This window comes from Labrus bergylta, chromosome 16 (genome assembly GCF_963930695.1).
Source record: "Labrus bergylta chromosome 16, fLabBer1.1, whole genome shotgun sequence".
Classification (NCBI taxonomy): Eukaryota; Metazoa; Chordata; class Actinopteri; order Labriformes; family Labridae; genus Labrus; species Labrus bergylta.
Window position 1 is genome coordinate 25,218,111 of NC_089210.1, and position 23,545 is coordinate 25,241,655.

At 39.3% G+C, this 23,545-nt stretch overlaps 1 protein-coding gene and 1 long non-coding RNA gene across 2 annotated transcripts; both read left to right on the forward strand.

Annotated features, from left to right (window-relative positions):
• Positions 1-5,643: 5,643 nt before the first annotated feature.
• On the forward strand, positions 5,644-8,167 carry LOC136182971 (uncharacterized). The gene is made up of 2 exons (XR_010668813.1): positions 5,644-7,078; positions 7,681-8,167. It is a non-coding gene; the product is annotated as an uncharacterized lncRNA (long non-coding RNA).
• Positions 8,168-12,786: 4,619 nt separating this feature from the next.
• LOC109989218 (adhesion G protein-coupled receptor E5-like) lies at positions 12,787-22,321 on the forward strand. The gene is made up of 19 exons (XM_020640873.3): positions 12,787-13,069; positions 14,429-14,500; positions 15,856-15,996; positions 16,106-16,258; positions 16,433-16,579; positions 17,008-17,130; positions 17,300-17,343; positions 17,449-17,553; positions 17,815-17,968; positions 18,165-18,287; positions 18,380-18,570; positions 18,665-18,826; positions 18,937-19,131; positions 19,381-19,598; positions 19,704-19,764; positions 19,847-19,938; positions 20,076-20,241; positions 20,549-20,645; positions 20,993-22,321. Exons 1-19 carry the CDS (start codon positions 13,039-13,041, stop codon positions 21,010-21,012), a joined length of 2,295 nt encoding a protein of 764 aa, XP_020496529.3. The 5' UTR covers positions 12,787-13,038; the 3' UTR covers positions 21,013-22,321.
• The last annotated feature ends 1,224 nt before the right edge of the window (positions 22,322-23,545 follow it).

Here is a 23,545-nt window from a genome sequence, read left to right on the forward strand (position 1 = left end):
AAATAGTGTTTTCATGGACCATTTTTCTGCAAGACTTTAAAATCCTGTAGCCTATTAGCCTACATCTAATAATCCAAACCAGTATTATTAAAGCTTACAAATTCTGTAAGATTCCGTTTTGAAGCCGAGATGTCAGAGGATGTATTTCAATCCAAGTATTTCTCTGTTAACTTAAAACATGGTTTGATGCTTTGCCCTTGAGCGGCCCTTTGGCTCTGGTACTGTACATGTAAACCAGCTTCCTGTTCAGGATGCTCAAATCAGCATCTTGAGTTCTTCTGAAACATCCTGAATTTGCTGAGGGAGCAGAGTCACCCTAATATTTAAGAGTGAATTTCTCGTTGCAAAAATCTTTACCAACTAGAGTGATTTTAACGGCTTGTATTTTTAAAGGTAAACAGACATGATAAGTACCTTTATGCACAGATATGCACTATTGAATCAAAAAATTAGGGTGGGGAAAAAGGGACAAAGCTGAAATAATTATATCCACTTGACATTCAATGTTTCTTTCATCTGTAGTTAAATTTGCAGGGAGCTGTTATTGGTGTAATTCACCATTTTGTCCACTAGGTTGTGCTATTTTACTACTTACGAGCAGCTTGTTTCTGGACTAACTTGTGTTGTTTGATGGTAACTTTATTTTAATAATTTATTCAGGTTTTTAAAAAGTCAAATTCATAATTTTCTATTCATATCGTACAACGTGTTTTAATACTCAAAGAAAATTCAATACCATGTTTCTAATGCTTAAGAAATGTATTATCTGAATGGGAGGTGAACCCAGGAGAAACCTTTTGAAAACATCATCATGGATGATCTAGAATCAGAATCTAGAACCAATGTGAACACTCATGTGAAGTCATTTTAGAATATTCTATTGTCCCTGTGAACATGTTCTGGATCACAGCTGCACACAGCTAGTCCCTGAAGACCTGCTGTCTGTTACCTTCATGTCCTCGGGCCCACAAGGTCAAAGCCCACCTTATTTTTTAAAAGTGTCAAATGATGCTACACCAATACTGCAGGCACAGTGTAACGCAGGTGAAACCCCTGTTCTGTACTCTTTATACTTGTTCACCCGGGTAGCACTCTGTTCAGAACAACAGAGATTTTAGTCTGTGCAAAGTTACAATTTATTAAAAACAATAAATGTTTTTTTTCGTTTTTAACTAGTAACACAGTCCAGGTCTAGAGTCCCTCTAAAATCACCAGCCATGAAATCCACTTTACACTCTACAAGACAAAGGGGCGTTACTCCTTTCTTCTTTGGAGCAGATGGATCCAGTCTAACTGTGGTTAATATATTAATATATTAGGCCTAATTAACAATTATATTTACCTGTTTATTGGCGTACATTTATGTACCTTATGTAACCAAGCTTTGCCTAACTGGTTATGCTGGATAAGAAAATAAACGGTAAAGAGAGGTGTAACTTCTTCAGCCTGCTTTCGGAACAGTTTGAAAGGCACCCTATGGTAACTCTCAAGGGACAAATTCCAAAGGGACAAAGCAAGATTATATCAAACACTGGACACAGTCTGTTAAACTAATGTACTGTTCTTCATGTTGACACTAGATGGCAGATTTCTCATTTTCTTCAATTTTGCTGCCTACTCTACATTTAATACTGCAGTTATGCACATTATGCACATCCCAACGTCATTCAAGTAAGCCCAGTTTGAATACTACAGACCAGTTCATTAATTCCATTCCAAATACTTGAGCCCAGTTTTCAATTAGGTCTTCAAATTCCTGTCCAGAAACAATCAGTTTGATTGTCTAACAGTCTAGCTTTAAGCAGGGCCACAAGAGTGCACTACTGTCAGTAGCCGCATCGTTAAGTTTGACCAAGAACGGTTGGTTCAGTTCTATTGCAGCTACTGTAGACATGTTAGCTGGCTTTGACACAGTTAACCATCAAATCCTCCTATCCATGCTCCCTGAAATTGGCCTCTCAAGCTCTGCCCTCTGCTGGTTCATGTCCTACCTCTCAGGGAGATCTTTTAGAGAGTCTTGAAAAGGAGAAGTGTCGATAGTGTGCAGTTTATCTACAGGTGGGGCTTCAAGTGTCAGTGCTCAGTCCCCTTCTCTTCTCCATATACACCACCTCACCTTACTGCAATCATCCCCTCCCATGGTTTCTAATACCATTGCAATGCTGATGATACCAAGTTCTTTCTGCCATTATGGCCAGGTGATATTGCAGTCTCAGCAAGAATTTGCTGAGATGGCGGCGCGTGTGGATGCAGCGGCCCCTTTCTGAGAATGGTGTTTTTGTGTTTTAAGAGTGAAAGTTTTGCATGAAAGTTAGTGTAACAGTTTGTCGCCTTTGTCCTGTCTTCATTTGGCAAATCTGCACATTATAACGTAGACACCTACCATAACACTGGACTCGACTGCTGCCAATCACTCCGGAGAGGAGACAGAAGAGAGGCAAGCGGGGAGGTATCTGGGCTAGGCTAGCAGCTAGCCCAAATTGGCAGGCTATTCCAACCATTCTCCTTTCTAATGTAAGATCCCTGGACAATAAAATTGAACTTATACCACTGTTACAAGCTGCCCAGTGGGATGTTACTGATTGCTGTGTTTTTGTTTTCACTGAAACATGGCTAAATGACAACATACCGGACTCTGCTGTCCAGCTTGAGCGGCTAACGAGCCAGGAGGAAAGGAGGAAAGACCAGGGGTGGCACAGTCTGTGTTTACATCAGTGACGCTTGGTGTCGGGATTCTGTGGTAGTACCTAAATACTGCATACCTCAGGTGGAGTTTATGATCATATCAAGTGCCGACCTTTCTATCTGCCAAGGGGAATTTACAGCATTTCTGTTGGTTGCTGTTTTATATCCCCCCACTCCCAACAACACAGACAGAAGTGATGCACTTTGTGAACTGTATCAGGCCATCAGTGAGGAGCAGACAGCCCATCCAGAAGGATTTATCGTCCTGGCTGGTGACTTTAACCATATAGACCTTAAGACCCTTGAAGAGCTTGGGGAAGTGGTATAGGGTGGACCACAATGACAAGCAGAGTGTGAAGGAGATGTTCATTCAAGCTGAGACCTGGATGACCTCTATGAAGAAGAGCAGGCTACCCGGCATGTCTTGCAGGTTCCTTGGGACAGTTAGTTGAACGGTCTGCTGCTATGACAGGGTAAGGTTGTATACCTGCTTTTTGTGTGTCTCCGAGATAGAATTTGTTAAAATTAGATGCGATTAAAATAAAGATTGATTGATTGATTGATTGATTATCGCTGTATACAACTGAACACAAACACTACCTATCTGTACTATGCAATTGAATATACACACATTACTTAGTATCTCTGTATAACTGTCCACACACACTACTGGTTTTTGTACTGTACACATACAGGCACACTACCAATCCCTGTATATAAATGTGCATACACACAGACAATAGAGCTGTAAATATACTTTTTATTTAAAATAAAATATGAGAGAGAGAGAGAGAGAGAGAACCACTCATTAGCAAAACTCATCTCAGCATGTCACCTCAGTAAGGAGAGCAGGTTCATGAGAGGAAGGGGGGGCGGGGTTGGGTAACTGAGAAAGTCGCAATGTTATAGTTGTTGAGATACCACTGATACCAGCATTTATTAACACATTGTGTCAGCAAAGAGAAGAGAAGACTTTCCTTTGGACAGTTTTTCCATTTTCAGCATGGCAGGTGTGATAGGTGTAATTTATTTGAGTTATAAGTTATAAATAAATTCATGGAGAAATAAATATGATTTTAGTGACATAAAACAGCGAATTCTTGTAAAAAATGTCATAAAACAATTGTAGAAGTCAGTCTGAAGGATTTAAAACACTTTAAAGATGATTTTTTTGTTAATAACCTTTGAAATAGACAGATATGTCTGCCAAAATTTATGAATCTGTCATCTACCTGTAATGTCTATCAAGAGATAATGCATGTGATTGATTAGTTATGCCTGCCGAGGCCGGAAGGGGGAGCTCTCAGCCGCGATGCCTCATTCTGCATGACGCTGACAGAGGAAGCATCGTGTCTTGAGTCCATTTATTCATTTTACCCTTTTTCAGGTAAAAAGATAATATATATCTGTGTTTATCTACAAAGGATGTTTCTAGGGATGTTTTCGTGTTTATTGTTAGGAACTTACAGAATGTTTAAAACGTTGTATTTACATTTGATGAAAGTTCAGTGAGACACTAAGCTAGGTTAGCTCCGTGTTCTATGTCGTGCACACGTCACCACACGAGGTCAGTGTTGGCATGAGCGTGTGTGTAGGTCTGGATGTATGTGCATATTAAGATTATTAAGAATCTGAAAGTGTTTATAAGAATAGTCATGGTTGAGAATATTCATGTTTAATCGTGTCAGTGAGCATATTTTTTTTGTTAGGAAGAAATTGTTCAACAGAAGAATGAGAAATTAAAGAAAGAAATATGAAGCAAAGTGATAAACAGGATATTTTTGTTTGTATTTTCAACACAGTTGATCATTTTATTTCATTGTACTTACCTGTTATGTTTCATATTTGCCTGTGAAAAGAAATGTTAAAAGAAAGCACCATTGTGACTATGTGGATCATTTTGAAAAAGATAAATGAAATCATTCTGCATGACGCTGACAGAGGAAGCATCCTGTCTTGAGTCCATTTATTCATTTTACCCTTTTTCAGGGCACAACACAGGCAGGTGGAACCTCCTGATTCTGGGTGAACTGGGATGGAAAATGATCTGCTTAGGAAGTTTGAAACTTTTTTGTGCAAAAAATGTAATTTAACTGGACTTATTCTTCCGATTTCCACGTACTGTACATTACCTCCTTATGGTGTCATTTTGTCATTCGCAACACTTTAATATTGATACATTAATGTTAAGAAGATGTAGACTTGGTTTTGAGAGCGTGGCCCCGTGTTTTGTTTGTGTCCAGCCCACTTTATGTTATTTCTGTCTTATCTTTGTAAACCTATGGATGGAACAGGATATTTGTTCTCCCACTTGGACCACACATTTGAACCACTTTTCCTCCCACTGATTTGTTTCCATTAGACATATGTAAGGTTGATAAGACAATCTGTGGAAATGGAACCTGCCACCGTGGAGCCGATGGTCATCACTGTGCTTGCCATGCTGGATTTACCCACCATTGTGAATTGTATTTGAAATCGAACTTGCCTTCTTTGAGTGCACGCAGATACGCACATTGACTGACCCTAATTTATAAGGCTCTTTTAGGCTTGATTCCTTTATATTTGTGTGCTTTATTGCGGAGAGGATAAATAACATACAGTCAAAGTCAAAGTCAACTTTATTGTCAATTTCAAAATATGCCAGACATACAGTGGAATCGAAATTTCGTTTGTCTCCGTCCCGCGGTGCAATACAACCAAAATACGGTAAAATAAGATAAGGTAAAAATAGATAAATAAAATGAGGTAAAAATAAGATAAATAATATTTACAGTAATAAATTCTAAATTGTGCAAGAGGTATAAATTCTAAATTGTGCAAAAGGTAGTAAATAAAATACAATAAAATAAAATTTAAAGAAAAGGTGAACTTGTGCAATGTGCAGTAAACTGAGTGTACTTTTGAGATGTTAGCTTCAGAGTTTTTAGTCCAGAGTTATTGGTGGAAAACGGGAGGGGGTTTTGTGGGGGTTCGTGAGGGCGGAGGGAAGGAAGAGAGGGGAGAGAGTTAAGCTTCCTGACAGCTTGGTGGAAGAAGCTGTTTCCCAGTCTGGTGGAGCCGGCCACGCAGGCTGCGGTACCGTCTCCCCGATGGCAGGAGGCTGAAGAGGCTGTGTGAGGGGTGGGTGGGGTCATGCACAATGCTGGTTGCTTTGCGGTTGAGGCGGGTACCGTAGAGGTCCAGAAGAGAGGGGAGTGGGACACCTATAATCCGTTCAGCAGCCTTCACTGTGCGCTGCAGGGTCTTGCGGTTGGCAGCAGTGCAGCTCCCAAGCCACAGTGATGCAGCTGGTCAGGATGCTCTCGATGGTGCCTCTGTAGAAGGAGCACATGCTTGGATGGGGGGGGCTCGTGCTCTCTTCAGCTTGCGGAGGAAGTAGAGGCGCTGCTGGGACTTCTTGGCCAGTGATGTGGTGTTGGTTGTCCAGGAGAGATCGTCACTGATGTGAACCCCCAGGAACTTGGTGCTGCTCACTCTCTCCACAGCAGCACTGTCGATGGTCAGTGGGGGTTTAGGAGTGGGGACTCTCCAGAAGTCGACAACAACCTCCTTGGTCTTGTCGACGTTCAGGAAGAGGTTGTTGTCTCTGCACCACGTGGCCAGTTGGCTGACCTCCATCCTGTAGTGCGTCTTATCGTTGTTGGAGATGAGACCAACCACTGTTGTGTCGTCCGCGACCTTCACAATGTGGTTGCTGCTGAAGGATGGAGCGCAGTCGTGGGTCAGCAGCGTGAAGAGCAGGGGGCTGAGCACACAACCCTGGGGGGTTGTGTGCTCAGATGTGCCTGATGTGCTGCCGTCGACCCGCACTGTCTGAGGCCTCTTGCTGAGCCAGTTGCACAGGGAAGTGCTGAGCCCCAGCTGGTCCAGTTTGCTGATCAGCTGCTGAGGGATGATGGTGTTGAATGCTGAACTAAGTCTATGAACAGCATTCTGAGTATGAGTTTTTGGTGTCCAGGTGGGTGAGGGCTGGATGAAGAGCAGAACAGATGGCGTCCTCGGTGGATCTGTTACCTCGGTATGCAAACTGGTAGGGGTCCAAGGTGGCGGGAGGGTGGATTTGATGTGGGCCATGACTAACCTTTCAAAGCACTTCATGGCGATGGGGGTCAGTGCAACGGGTCGATAGCATAGACTGTAAATATTACTGGACGAACCCTGACCCGTCTGTGACATAGGCAGAAAATGAGTCCAATCGACGGCCGCATCCATATTGGATTTGCAGTTTCAACCTAACTTCGGATCAACCTAACGACAGCAGTAAGGCGGGACCGGCGGGACTTAACTCCGCCCATTCAGCTCAACGTCAGCAGTCCACTTGACAGCATAGCTAACGGCTAGGCTGCTATCATCAACTATTCCTGCTCGTCCTGAGAAAACTCTACAAACAGTAAGTTAACATTTAACTTTTCTACAACACAGTTAAAACGAATTATATTGAACCCAAATATTTAATTAAAGTCTTAAAACTACACTTTGTTAAATATAGAATCATGGTTATTAGTTATTTGTCAGAGCAGTTAGACTTTGTCAGTGTTAGCAGAGCAATACATTAACAAAGTTTTATCCATAAACTGTAAATAAATGAGACATCCAGAAGAAATCAATATTACAAAGCATACAGTTCATGTTACTGTTCTGACAAAAAGAGGAATGTCTGTGTCTTATATTTACTGATGTCAACAGCGATGAGGTGAACATGACAATTGAAAAATAATTATTTAGTATTTATTATAAGACATTTGTTTTCTATTGAACCCCCTGAAGTCATGGAGTCTGTGGACAGTGTCAGCTTCACACCAAAAACTAAGTATTAGAAAAAATAGTGTTTAAGACTGGCATCTATTATGATGAGTTGCAGCTACCTTGTTCAATATTATTCCTGCAGATGTGGCTAATAACAAAAAAACAGCCTGAGCTGTCACATGTAGTTAACTGTACATTTTGTCTTGTCTGAGGCATTAATTGAACACCTTTGTATTTCTCCTATAGACACAGTGTGGATTATTGGTGACTGGTCCGTCGAGGTGCCCAGAGAGCTGCAGAGACAGAGGAAGAAACCTGAGCCTCAACAACATCTGTATGTGTTGGTTCTTCTGGGGTGGACTTCGGTTGCTTCTCTTCAACAGCTCGCTGTGAGGGAGGTCTCCCCCGGATGGCCTGAGTGATGTCACCCACAGGCTGAGAGCTAGAGCTGAGACGGGTTTTAAGCCTCTTGACAAACCGTTACACCGCACCCGCCTGTCAAGCTGGTCAGCTACACACCTTATTGTGAATAACTCTTATTCTTCATCAAATCAAAACTGATGAGTCATCAAAACATTCACCCCCCCGTACAGTGTGTGTCCATCGAGACATGAGCTAATCACACCTATTTGTTTGTTTTGTACCAAGCTGTAAACATGTTCATCTCTGCTGTAAAAACAGACTTTTTTTAATGTTGTTTTCCAGATTAAATAAATATTTCTATATAAATGCACTCCTTTGTCTCTACTTATGAGTATACATTTCAGATTTGAAATGACAAGACTAAAATGTGCATTAATGCTCAACTCAATAGCTAAGGGAAGGAAGTCTACTTTTACACAACTTCTTATTCTTTCGACATTTTTTTTTACCAAATACTAATGTAGTTAATTTCTGAAAGTGGGATGGAACAGAGTCATTGCAAAAATATGCCCTTAAACACAGCCCCATTCTTAAATCAAGATACATGGAGAGTAAATAAGATCAATAACTTGTGAATAAAAACACAGTTAAAAATGATTTAGAAATGTAGTCTTCCCAGATCAATATCACATAATATCAACTTCTCCCATCTAAACTGGACAAAGGGGTTTAAAATGGGAAGAAAATAGTTTGATTGCAAGTTGTTTGGAGGAGATCTAGTTTTATTTGAACAGCTGAAGCATGAATACAGTCTTCCAAGGTGCAAACCCTCCTCCTTCTCCTGAAGCTTGTGGAGCTCCTTGATGTACTGCTGTCTTATCTGCTGGCCATCTTCTCTCACCAGAACTTCGACTGTTGAAAAGTCATTCAGAAGAAGCTCGAGCATGTGACATGGATCCAGGAGAACATGGACTTTTAGTGAGGGGTCTTCAGGATGGCAAAGAAAGAGAGAAAATATCAGTTATTCATTAAATCATTTTTTTTGTTCTCATCTATTTTTCTGTATTCATCTGTGTGTAAGAGTACATTTATAAATTCAACAGTTTACTACCCAGACAACAAAGGTACAGTATTCAGGTAATCAACATCTATTCAAAGTTAAGAAGATAAACCTTATTGTAATCATGCTATTTTCAGCTCTCTCACTTCACTCACTCACACAATGATATTCCACATCAAATTGTCTCAGATTGTGTGAGGAAAAATTAAGCAGTTTATTGTGGATAGTACTTCATCTTAACATGAAACAAATATAATCTGAATTATTTAAATCATTAACAGGTCCCAACTCTCTGTGCTTTAGTACAGAACATACAGTAACTCATTTATTATTAACATGAGCTCAGTACATGGCTGTATTCTTCAAACTATTTCTTATACTTTATATCTATGTGCTTTATATCTTATTTTCATTCCATATGTTATTTATATTTTATATTTCTACAGCTATATTCTGTGTATGAGTTCAGTGAAAATTAATATGGTTATTAATATAGTTCTTAATGGTTACAGATGCTCTTACAAAGTGCAAGAGACACCAAATTTGTTAACAGTTTGCACAAACCTTAAGACACTACATCAACCATGTAACGTTAATGTCATCCTCTATAACCTACACAGCACATTAGGTTCAGTTCAGTTTATGTTACTGACGGATAATTACTACACAAAGTTTGTTTTTAATGTCCACATTTACGTAGAGTATAACATTCATCATAATGTCAGATAAACACCGAGATGAACCTTTAGCTTCTAACATCACACAAACTCATTATTTTAAACAACAACATCTTAACAAACATTTCTAAACCATTGACCGTAAATAATGAGCTACACAGTTAGCCGACTGGTTTACAAGCTAACGCTAAACAAGCTAGGTCCGTAAATATAAACACATGAGTATGCAGTAAATATAACACTACTATATCACTTACCGAAAAAAACTGAAGCATCAACTTGTTGGATGGTCTGTTAACTGCACAGCAAGCCATGTATGTTGTCAGATATGTGTTAAACAAACTCTCCAAACAAAGTAAAAAAGAGGAGAAATCAGACGGATCAAGCTGTTAGCCTCCTGACCTGCTGACCGCGCAGACAGATGCAGCGCGCAGAGCTGTCAATCAAATCTGACACAACCAAATATGGGCATAGCCGTTTTCCTTAATAGAATAAAATCCGATGAGTTATAAAAAAATTTAACCAGGCTGTAAATATGTTGATTCCTGTGGTAAAAACAGGCTTTTTTGGCTGTGGGCTTATGGCACTTCCGGCGCTTCTGCAGCCAGCCTCAAGCGGAACCTCGAGGAACTGCAGTTTTTTGTACTTCCGCATAGGCTTCATTTTTCGAGACCGGAGGTTGCCCCTTGGTTGATAGTCATTGAAAGTGGATGGTGAGGGCTTCTTTGGAACGGGTATGATGGTGGTGGCTTTGAAGCACGACGGAACAACAGCCTGACTCAGAGAAGCGTTGAAAATGTCTGTGAAGACATCTTTGAGCTCCTCTGCACAGTCCTTCAGCACACGGCCAGGAATGTTGTCTGGACCTGCAGCCTTGCGGGTGTTGATCTTGGAGAAGGTTCTCTTCACGCTGGCTGCAGTCAGGCACAGGGTCTGGTTGTGGGGAGGGGGGGTGGTCTTCTGTGGGGGCGTGCTGTTGTGTGCTTCAAACCTGGCAAAGAAGCTGTTGAGGTCGTTCAGTAGCCTACATAAAGAAAAGTACAAATTAAAGACAGTGATATACAAAATATAAAGTAAAATAAACCAATAAAGACGCATTTAAATAGTGAAATCATTACTTAAATAGAGGGAAAAGGTTTTCTAATAATGTATACATTTGTTATATTTTCTGTTGTTGATTAAAAGTAGTGATTTCAGTCGGGACTTTAACCCTAGATTAAAAATGTATTCAATTAATCCACGCTCGTTTGTTTTGATTTGGAGGCGGACGTGACCTGATGATTTACGTTTAATTTAGCACAGCATTGTGGGTGGTAAAATACAATTCATTTCCTGAAAGCACGCATCCGATCCATACTGCATGAAACTCGGAAGTTAGTATCTATACTGAAATGTTCAGTATACTGAGATGGACCCAAAAAATGCATACTGAATGACCACAAAAGTCCCTACTGAAAAGTATGTACTGCCTACTGAACTGTGGCTATTCAGAAAGGGCCCCTGTTGACTGTGAGCTGGAAACCAGAAGAAAATTTAACAACTTGTTTTGTTCTATTTGGTTGCTCTTATAAATGCTGACAGCATGTGTGCATTTCCTCTGATTTTCTCAGCTCAGGCTAGTGCAGCCCACAAAATGTCTATGTAGCCGGTCTGTCCTGACACTCAGTGTGCTATCGTATGTCTCTGCGTTGTGTTGTGTACGATGAGACGAAGACCAAAAACTTCCTTGCCAACTGGAGCAGATTTATTTTCATATCATCTGTGTAAAATAAAATACATTCAGTACAGCAACTTCATACGACTGGGCTTCAACATGCACACCTCTCCTCAGCGGGGTCTCAGGCCGTCTCACACAATGCATACGGGTGTGCTGTGACATTCTTTTAAAAACGAGAACAAAAACTAAATAAAAAGTATAAATTGTATTTCAGCTTATTTCTTACTCAACAGTGGCAATTTTGTGTTTTTGTCAAAATCGAAATGTACTTAAACAGCTAAACTAATCTTCTTATACTGTACACTTCACGTTATATTAAAATAACAAAATAATTTGTGATCAAATATATCTGTAAATAACAAGAACAAAGAAAGAGCTCACATACCTGTGTAAAATAAAATACATTCACTACAACAACTTCATACGACTGGCCTTCAACATGCACACCTTTAAAGGGAAGGAGAAAATACAGCGGACCACATGAGAAATCACACGGATGCTCTAGCTTAAAGTTCGCCTAATTAGCATATAAAAACTAAGTGCTGTACGACAAATAAAACTCTTCAAATACATTAACCAACAGTTAAAATGTTTTTAAAACGTCTGTGAGCCTAACGAAGTATAGTTGAACCACTATTTAGATCATCACAGCAGACCAAAAAAAAAAAAAAAAATTCCAAAATAAAATACAAAAGTGCATATAAAAATATTCGTCTTTGAAAAAGATGACAAAATGTAAATATGACTTAAAGGATGGACTTTTGGTGAATTATAAATAATTTTCACAAAGTATTTTAACACACCTGTTACATCTATAGAGCGATCTATCTTAAGTAACGTTATGTTCAGCAGCATCTGCGCCTTGTGACGCAGAGGAAGTGAACTTCAGAAATGTATAATGAAAATAATGACATTACGTTTCTTAATGCATCATCAACACACACTTCAAGTAATGATAAAGATCAAGGTTTAGTGCTTTACACACTTGTTTGAAATGTTGAAGAACTTACTTTTCCATGACTTGTTTCCTTTGCCCTCTCATTGACAGAAAAGTACAGAACCCTGTTCCTCTTCAGAGTGTATTGAGTGTACTCTTTGTGTGTATTGATATACTTGCCTGTTTATTGTCCACTTCTTACTAAATGAAGCTCAACATTGTTACCATTGTTACATTGTCTCAGTTGGACCCACTCAGAGGCAAAACCTATATATATGTTAACACCATAATAAGTAGACTCTGAGCTAAAACTTTGCTTAAAGGAGGGCTGACCCACCAGCTGGACTTTGTCTATAGTCTAAACTCCCCCCTTGACCCTCTGAGTGACCCCAACCAACAGAGTGGAAAGACACTAAACAGATAGACTGAAAGAGAGACTGAAACCTACCTGTGGAAAAAAAAACATAGTTAAGTAACACACTTCTGTCATGGAAGCAAAAGTTGAGAGAGTTGGCACAATCATTTCCTTTCAGTATAACCCCGCCCCAACAAGAGCAGAAGTGCCTGAAGTAACTCCAGAACTTTTGTTTCACAGGCGGGACTGAGAGAGAGAGAGAGAGAGAGAGAGAGAGAAAGAGAGAGAGCGAACCCCCTCATTATCAAAACCCGTCATCTCAGCATGTCACCTCAGTAATGAGAGCAGAGTCATAGGGGGGAAGACAGACCCAGAAAGTAGCAGTAAGGACAGATAGTTGTTGAGACACCACTGATATCAGCATTTATTTACACTTTATTGAGAGAAGAGAAGAGAAGAGAAGCCTTTCCTTTGGACAGTGTTTCCCTCTACAGCATGGCAGTCAGGTGGAACCTCCTGATTCTGGGTGAGTCACATATGTCATCCAGTTGCAGCTTGCTGAGGGACATTTTTTGTGCTCCAGAGAGGGAAACTATCCGGCAACAGAAGCAGGACACATTTTAAGAACGGGTATTTGTATCTGTGTTTGTTTTTCTGTGGGAGCTTAATTCACTTTAGACATTTAAGATCACAAAAAAGATTCTGTACATACTTTGAGTGTTTAACTTTATTAAACTTCTGTCAGCTTTTACCTTTTAAGTGAAGTAAGTAACTAGGTTGATTCAAATAAAGTTAACATATGTTGACAAAAGCGCCTTACATAGAAATACAATAGTACAATAGGTTAATGTTTTAGGTTCTGTCATTTTTCCACTAAGTTACAATCAGACATTATTTTCATCAAAGTTCAAGAGAAATGATTAATGTAAGAAATGCAAAGGTGTGGGAAAGACCCCAAATATTTTCAGAATAGAGGAAGGAAGGTGATGCTTAACGCAGCACCTGTTCTTCTATCGGCCCTCTATCTGGGCCCCGCTGCACAGAGGACTTCTGTTCTTCTGCTTTAGAGAGATATTTTTACACTATGAGCTCATCGCACAGTGTTCACATTACTGGTTGCCTGATAGTGACCAAAGTCTTACACATCTGCCTTCAGAGGCAGGAAATCCATGTGTTGCCATGGGTTACAATATGTAGAGACTTGTTCCACTTTCTAAAATAACTTGGTCGTTGATCAGCACAGGATGCTTATTTTTTTTAACATGATCCTATCTAAAGATAAGAAGGCAATCTTAAGGTAAGCCATCATGTCAAATGTTCTGTTTATCAATGTTTTTTTTTTTTTTTTTAACTTGGAACAAATTCAACAGAAGCAAAGGTCCTAAAATGACATCATCTAAAAAAAATATATTGCAAAAGGAATTCTTCCGCTTTCCACATACTGTACATTACCTCCATTTGGTGCCATTTAGGCAGCCACAGAGGACTGACTCTGCATTGTTGTTTTTAATGTTGTGAAACTGAACCTTCACTCTCCTGCAGGGAAACATTTCAGTTAGTTTTTTAATGACTGTGATAGGACAGTAGATAGATTTTTATTTTGGGGCTTTTTGTGCCTTTATTTGAGAGATAGGACAGTAGATAGAGTCAGAAATCAGGGAGACAGAGAGTGGGGAATGACATGCAGGAAAGGAGCCACAGGTTGGATTTGAACCTGGGACGCCCGCTTGGAAGGCTACAGCTTCCATGGGGCGCACGCACTAACCACTGCGCCACCAGCGCCCAAACTTTTGAGTTCATTTTAAGAGAGAAAAGTATGGGATGCATGTTAATGCATTAATGTTCAAAATGATGAACTGTAGACTGACAGTTGCCTTTTTTTCAGCTCTGCACCTTTCCCTCCCTGTAGTCCTGTCCTGCCAAGATGGATTTATTATGCTTCAGGGCAAATGTATTGGTATGAAATGCTAACCTTACATATAACATAACCTTCCAAAGAAAATAATAAGACATAATGTGGCAACTGAGTCTTTTTCATACGTTGTGTGTGTGTGTTGTAAGTGTGTGTTGTGTGTGTTGTGTGTGTGTGTGTGTGTGTGTGTGTGTGTGTGTGTGTGTGTGTGTGTGTGTGTGTGTGTGTGTGTGTGTGTGTGTGTGTGTCAGTTATTTCTTTGTTGTTTTGGTTTAAGTATCAGAAAATGATTACAAGTCTTTCCCTGAGCCCGAGATGATGTCCTCAAATGTCTTATGTGTCCACAGCTATAAGATAATGAGTTTATTTTAATAGGTTGGCCAACTTTATGTGTTATACTCTGCATTTTCTCAATTCAGTTTGTCCTCCGCTAAAAGTAAGCTGGATTTTAATATACTTAGTTTTTAAAATAGGTGGATTACCAAGTCCGGATCACTCTTATCCGTTTTAAACCTTTTAAACAACCACAGGATAGGGGCCCCTAAACCCTGTGACATCACACGTGGTCTTTCCCCCTTCATTTCTTTGAATGGATTTTAAAAAACCATTTATTGTAACAAAAAGAAAAAGCAAAGAAAAGGTCAAATGCGTTAACCTAAATCCAGCAAAAGTCCATGTGCTCCAAACTTTGAGCTTCAAAGGGGCTAGCTGGTAGATTTTCGGACCTTGATCTTCACTGGAATCGGTTGAAAATATTTTATTATGTCAGATATTCTGTGATAAAGTCAATTGTTAGGTAAAGCTGCCTTTTGCATTGACTTATCAATGAATAATCTACGATGAAAAGGTTGATTTTCTGCTCATGAAACTACATTTGTTTGCCAGCAGGGCTCTGAAATAAATCAAGAAAAAGAAGTCATCATTCATTTAAAGGTTTACAGTTCATTGATGAAACAGCTTTTTATAGCAGATCTTAATTTAATATAGGTGTACTGTTACTGTATTTTTCTCTTGGCTGTCATCATAACAGATCTCATTATCCTTCAGGCCATTCAATAATTCACTTAAATCTGTAATCACTGAGTAAAAAAAAAAGCAGTGTGCTCAATGAGATTTGTTTTAGAGTAGTGTGGGTGGGCTTTCACAAAGAGCACCACTCATGTCTCATCCAAGAGAATCACTTTCACTTCTTTCTCTGTGTGTGTGTGTGTGTGTGTGTGTGTGTGTGTGTGTGTGTGTGTGTGTGTGTGTGTGTGTGTGTGTGTGTGTGTGTGTGTGTGTGTGTGTGTGTGTGTGTGTGTGTGTGTGTTATAAATAATCTGTTTGATTAATGATATTTTTCCCAGCACTTTTTTGTATGTGATGTTCATCTTTATCCCTCTTTTCTTTCCATAATTTAGACGTAGATGAATGTGTTGACATGGATGGTAATCCTGGTTCTGGACTATGTGGAATGAATTCCACTTGTTTGAACACAGAAGGAAGCTACTTTTGCAAATGTTTTGATGGTTTCAGGTCAGTATCAAGTATAACATGTGAAGGTAAGTTATTGTTTATATAATTTATCTTAGTGACAGTAAAGAGTCAACTTTAACATCAGCAGTCATCATCATGCTATAAACATCCTGCACTTTAATCCTTTCATTGAAGATATTGAAGAGTGTTTGACCCAAAAAGACATCTGTGGACCGAACGCTGAATGTAAGAATACAATTCCACATTATTCCTGCACCTGTAAGGATGGATTCAATTCCACAGCAGGAAGAAAGACTTTTGGCCACACTGACAAAGCTATATGTACAGGTAAGATGTGTATCAGTTCCCTCACTATTAGTACAAACTGTACCATGTCATTTTAAAGGCAGCTTTAATCGTTCTCTATGTGCTGCAGACATGAGTTATCTAGTCTCTTTCTGTTTTTGGAGTGTTGCTTTCCCTTCCAAACGATGCCTTTAAATCTTCTCCCTCTTCATACAGATGTTGACGAATGTAAAGTTGACAAGGTGTGTGATCAGAATGCAACATGCATCAACACACTGGGCAGTTATCGCTGTTTCTGCAACCCTGGTTTTGGACTGACATCTGGCCAACCGTACTATACTGGGACACAGGGTCAATGTGAAGGTGAGAGTTATGTTACCATTTTGTAAAATGCTTAAATTCAGTTTTTTGTACAACTGATTTCATAAAGTTTCTTAAATTGGTTCTTAGAATGATAAAGGCTTGATTATGATGTAGGTTAACCTACAGTTCTAACTTTTACGTTAGTTGAAGTTAAGTTAGTTTAAAGACGATAAGAATTAAATTGTTGGCCATTCAGTTTTCCTATAATTCAATGAGAGATTTTTAAGGAGCTGACAGCTGTCAGTGTAAATGACTAGTTTGCGACTGGTTGGTTTTGAGAGCGTGGCCCCGTGTTTTGTTTGTGTCCAGCCCACTTTATGTTATTTCTGTCTTATGTTTGTAAACCTATGGATGGAACAGGATATTTGTTCTCCCACTTGGACCACACATTTGAACCACTTTTCCTCCCACTGATTTGTTTCCATTAGACATATGTAAGGTTGATAAGACAATCTGTGGAAATGGAACCTGCCACCGTGGAGCCGATGGTCATCACTGTGCTTGCCATGCTGGATTTACCAACTATGGCAACAATGGGTCTCGCTGCACTGGTAAGAACACAGTAGCACCTTTTTATTTTCCTACATTTATTACTGAGCTTGTGTTTACTCTGAAAATATATAAAACAAACACAATCATTACCACAAGCATCCTTCTTATATTAATGCTATCAGGCATCAGTAAGAACATTTAATCAAACATTACTTCCTGTTTCCTCAGCGTTAAACTGTGATGTTTACAAAGATACAAGCTATCTGAGAGAGGTAATGGAACACTAACTCTTATCATGTTTCTTAGTAAAGTTCATTATATGTTCCTAATGTCTACTGCCTCACACTTCTATGTCATTTCTAAATCTGCTTTTCTAGACATTTCCTGTTGCACACGACCTGGTGGTGCAGTTGAATAAAATCTGTCTAAAGCTGACAGAAAGTAAGGATTCATCAGAGCTGGATGGAGAGGAATTACTAAAGGTATATGGTCACTTAAAGTAATAGAAATACAGTGTGATTATGCAAAGATGTCTTCAGTTCCTCACAAGAAACAAAGAAACGGGAAGTTTTGCTTCCTCCAGGCTCTGTCATGTTATTCTCAGATGTCTGTCAGCGACTTTGTAGACTGTTTATGTTGACCTGAGGCGGTATGCAGCCTGAAAGTCTGCCTCAGACCAACTCTGTCTCCTGTTTCTCTCTACACATGCTCATGCTGCTCCCTCTCCCCTCCTGTGGACACAGACACTGTTGTCTGTCATCGACAATCTTTTGTCCGGTGAAACCTTCAGTGATAACAGGAAAGTTTCCATCTTTCTTGACTTGGTGGAAAACACACTGAAGCTCATAGGACCTTTCATGAAGCCCCCGGGAACCAAAATCTCATCGAATCACACAGGTTAATTAAAGTCTACACTCACAAAGATATCTGTATGCAATTCTGTCATTGCTCTGTGTTTGTATATAAATACAATGTGTTACTTGAAGAGGTTTTTACTTCTTCAGATGTTATCATAGATTTCACTTTGGACTGAAGTCATGTATTTGATATAAGCAGACAAGCAGTGCATGTTGATCTTTGTATCTGGGTCCAGAGCTGCAGCTGCTGCTGCATAAGGGAGCTGACTTACCCCAAGGAGCTGTGGTTTTATCATCAATGCAAACTCAGCTGGACATGCAGATGGCGACAGCTGCAGGAGATCCTTCCTCTTACCCTGGTAATTATCTTGACTGTAATTCATTAATTAAAGTTTTAACACTTTAATGAATGTACATTAAATGTTTTTCCCCTTTCTGTGCTTTGTGAAAGGCTTTACAGCAGTGTCCCTGCTAAGCTATGCAAACCTGGAAGGCTCTGCAGAGGGTTTCTACAGTGGAATGAAACCAAAAGGAAAGGAACGTTTTCAGATCAACTCTAAAGTAGTGACTGTTTCTGTCAGCAACACAAACACAAGCCATCTCCAAGAGCCTATCAAGTTAACCTTTAACCACCTGGAAAAGGTAGCATTACATCATTTTCTATCAAGGATAATAATATATTCATGCCTGAAGATAAGACTTTTATCATGTTTACTAACTCGATGTTGTTTCACAGACAAACCAAACCCACGTGTGTGTGTTCTGGAACTCCTCAGAGGAAGGGGGGACGTGGTCTGATCGTGGTTGCAGAGTGGTGGAGTCCAATCCTGAATACACTGTGTGCTCCTGCAACCATCTGAGCAGCTTTGCTGTGCTCATGGCACTTTATGACTTGAAGGTTCAAAATCTTAAAAAAAAACAACAACCTTGAGGCACATAGTTCAGCGTGTAAAGTAATTTTCTCTTTTTTGTAATGTAACCCTTCTCTCTCTGTGTGTCTTTGAACAGGACAGGTTTGAGTTAGAGCTGATCTCATGGGTGGGTCTTTCCCTGTCACTTATCTGCCTCTTCATCTGCATCCTGACGTTCTGGTTTGTACGCTCCATCCACAATCCCAGAACAACCATCCACCTTCACCTATGCATCAGTCTCTTCATTGCCAACCTCATTTTCCTTGCAGGCATCTCTCGTACAGAAAACCCGGTAATTACTGACGTAACATTTAAAATGTCTGCATTGCCAAGATCAACACAGAACATTTCTGAAACATTTGAATCAACAGTGAAGTTTATGGAGCAACAGTAAGCTGCTAAGTGACACATCTGGGGGTTTAAAACTTATATAGTTGATTGAATAAGTAGTTATATCTATTCTATACACCATATTTCTCTGTAATCTCTGCACTTTTCTTACTAGTCATAATCATTCTCCTCTTTCTTGTCCCTGTCCAAGGTTGGCTGTGCAGTGGTTGCAGGGTTGCTGCATTTCTTCTTCCTGGCTGCATTTTGCTGGATGTGCCTGGAGGGCATACAACTCTTCAGGATGGTAATCCTGGTCTTTAACACCAACTTCAAAACCCTCTACATGATGGCAGGTGGCTATGGAGTCCCAGCTGTAATCGTCGCCATCTCTGCCTTAGTTAACGCCAAGGGATATGGCACTGATAGACAGTGAGTTCCCTCTACTGATGCTAATGTTATTTCCATTTAAAAATGTTACCTGAACCCAAGCTTACATTGTCAGTCTGTTTAATTACATCTAAATTGTTATTGCAGTTGCTGGTTGAAGCTGGATTTCATTTGGAGTTTCTTTGGCCCCGCCTGTGTCATCATCATTGTGAGTATGAACATAATTATTGATGAGAAAATGCTCTAAACTGTGATCAGTGCTTTTTTAAAGCCTCTCCTTTGCCTTTCAGATAAACATTTTCTTCTTTCTCATGACTGTGTGGAAATTGGCACAGAAGTTCTCAAGATTACACCCTGACCTGGACAATCTGCAGAAAATAAAGTGAGTTATTGCAGGACTACAGACTGTGTATGTGTTTAAATATGTGATAATGTATTTATTGTGTTGAATGAGACAATTTCTATTCCAGTATGAGTGCATGAGATTTGACCTCTGAGTGTCTTTGTTGCCCCCTGCAGGGCATTCACCATTACTGCAGTGGCTCAGCTGTGTGTGTTGGGCACCATGTGGATCTTTGGATGTTTCCAGTTTGAGGAGGGCAGTATTGTAATGTCCTACCTGTTTACCATCTTTGGCAGCTTTCAGGGGGTCATGCTCTTCGTCATTCGTCATTCGTCTAAACAGGTCGGTCACAATCCTCTAATACAGTGTTACAATGTTACAATTCATTTAGCAGATGCTTTTATCCAAAGCGACGTACATCAGAGAGTAAGTACAACAATAATCCATTCATACATCGCCACCGAAGCAGCAGGAGCAATGCAGGGTTAAGTGTCTTGCCCTAGGACACATCGGACTTGTTGCTCAGCTGGGGATCGAACCCTCGACCTTCCGGTTGAGACGACCCTATCCAACTGAGCTACAGCCGTTATATATTTTTTAACCCGCTGCTTTGTCTGAGGTCAATACTCATGTTTTATTCTGTGCTTAGGTGAGGGAGGAGTATGGAAACATCCTGTCAAAATGCTGTGCACCCAGGAAGAAGACATACACAGAGTCAAGCTCATTCCAACTCCAGCAAAGCTCGAGTAAATATTTATATCTATTTGCAGTGTCTCTGAATCAGGTGGAATGAAGTGAAGTTAAACTTTGCTCTCCAATAATTTTTCATTTCACATTGGCTTATTACATCAGAGTTCAATGTAGCAGTGTGCTGCCTTTGAAGTCATACAATGTCAAATCTATTTGGCTCCATTTTTACATCTCATATTGTATCAAAAGGAGGCCAAATAAGAGTTAACATAAATCAAATGAGTATTTCCTGGTACAAAATAAAAGCTTTAACATTTGATATGGGATCAGTTTGCTTAAGAGAAAAAAAGGAGTTCAATTATTTAAAAAATGGAAACTGACTGAAATGTGTTTTTGTCTACAGGGATCCAAGAGCAGCCATGAAAACAGAGAGTCTCAAGTCTGGGGTGTTGTGCAGTCACAGGGTCCACTCATTTCCTGAGGACTGCAATCACAAACATAAAGTCAACTACTGCCCTGCCATTAGAAGCCAATGCACCAGATTGCTTCACTGCAAAACGTTGCGCATCGAATATTTAAAAAAAAAAGCTTTTATGTGGTTTATCTTGGTCATTGTATTTTAAAAGTATTAAAATGGAACATTGCTGCAAAAATATAGTTTTTGGGTTAAGTCACAATTAATCGCATTTTAATCGCATTTTTTGAATTCCTGTATTTTGCATTACAAAACATTCTCTTAAGCTAAGGGTGCTTTATTTCCTGTTTGAATACAAACGTGCTTTTATTCTGAAATCAAATAAGGCATTTCTGGTATATAGGTGATATTAATTTAACAATGGAAAAATGAACTTGTTTCGGATTAAAAGGAAATGAAACAGCTACAAGGAAGGATAAAAAAGTGAATTATTTGATTAGGGGCTGTGGCTCAGTGGTAGAGTTGGTCATCTCTCAATTGGAATGTGGAATTTGATCCCCAGTTAATCAACTTATTTAATTCTTTATAGAGTAAGTATTTTCCTTTTTAATAAGGGATGATATCAGTGGGAATAACCATTGTGTCTTTTTGATATTTTAGCAGAGCTGTACAGATATTTCATGATGTCTGCAGGGACTCTGCTTATGAATCGGAACCCCTGCTGCTCAGGTGCCCCCTGTGCATAGTCCCCTCACTCTGAAATCTCTCTAATATAATGCATGTTTGTATTTAGGGCCTATGTGTGTGATTAGCATATCTGTCAATACAGAGTGTAAACCTGAATTGGCCTGCAGGGATTAATAAAGTATATACAATTTGAAAAACATAAATAAAGAATTAATCTAAATAGCAATTTATGCAACTCATATGGACTTCAAATGTAAGTTAAAGAAAGTATGTAAATATTTCTTGTCAATTTGATTTGTATAACATAAGTGACTGCATTCCTTCTCCATTTAGCATGATGAAACATTATGGTTAATGTATCATTTCTCATTGAAAAGGTAGTTTATGTACATATTTCAGGAATATATTTCCTTATTATTGTCTGTTAGACTATTAGCAATGTTTTAAAGACTGGTTTAAGATTGATCATTGATCATTGATCAAAAGCAATGTCTTGTTAACTATCAGCATTTCTTATTTATTTTTTTCAGCCGGTAAATTCTTAAAAATTGTGTTTTTTTATGTTTTCTTTCCACTGTTTTTATACTTTCTGGACGCTTTTATTAAATAAATATTTTTCTCATGCCTGAATTCTCAGTGTGAAGTAGAGGCTGACATTTTTGGGGATTCCTGGGAATGGATTTCACTATAGTAATTACTGGATTGGGACAGGACAGGGAAAACAAGTCAGCGGGAGCAGAGACAGGAGTGGGAATCATAAGTGTGACTGTGCACGGTTATGCACACACTGCAGTCGTGGCATAAATTAAACATCACTGGACTCAGAGAGCAGGTATACCTGATGTGAGAAAGGCAGAGAATAGTTAGGTAAAATAGGTAAAAACAATGATCCCTCTCTTTAACAGATAGAGCTCTCTGGAGCAAGTCGGACATACTAAAACAGTTCATGAGCGTCGAGAGTGTCTGTAGTGCAACACAGTATCTGTCTGTAAAATATGTAACTTCATTGTTAAAGGCAGTGACTCTGGGAAGATTGGCCCCAAGACACACGCTTGAAGTAATTAAAAATGTAAAAATACTAAACGGGAGCTGGATGGGACAGGATGCCATCTTAATTCCTTAATTTCTTTAAGAATTAAGATGCCATGGGATTTTCTTTTCAATTCTGGGATTGGATGGTATTTTTTTGTGGGAGTGGGATGGGACAGCAGTGGTTTTTCACTCTAGTGTGAAGGTAGTCCCACCAATATTCTAATTCCATATTTAAGATATATAATTAACCAGTCTTAAAGGGCTGAAGAAAAAACTTATCTTTTACTTTAAATAACCTGATGTGGGAGCCCAGAAATATAGAAAATTCAAAATAACAAGTTTTATTAAAGAGACAGAACGTGTTTACAAAACCTTTGCAACAACAGTGTCTTCCTTCCTGTCTAATGCTCTGAGTTACATAACTCTTAACTCATTACTGGAAGACTTATCGGGCTAAAAGCAACACATAAAGAGGAAATACAAGATCATCACGTCTTTCATCCTGTTCACGTTAGAAACCGAAGTGATCATCTCATGAAAACAACTTTGAAGACTCAAACTTGGCACATCATTTGCACAAATGTTTATGAGCAGACATGGTCCTGAAAACACATTTTACATTATGAAACATCTTATCATCTTATCCCATCTCCCCATGTCCCATTTTCAAGCCTGGCCAATTACGGCAGACGGCTGTTGAGTCATCATGAGTTTAAATATCTTCCAGAACCTTCACCAGGTAGGGTCATTATAACAACTTATATGTGTTAAAGGTAAACAGATATGATCAGTGCCTTTAAGTACAGAGATGCACTATTGCAT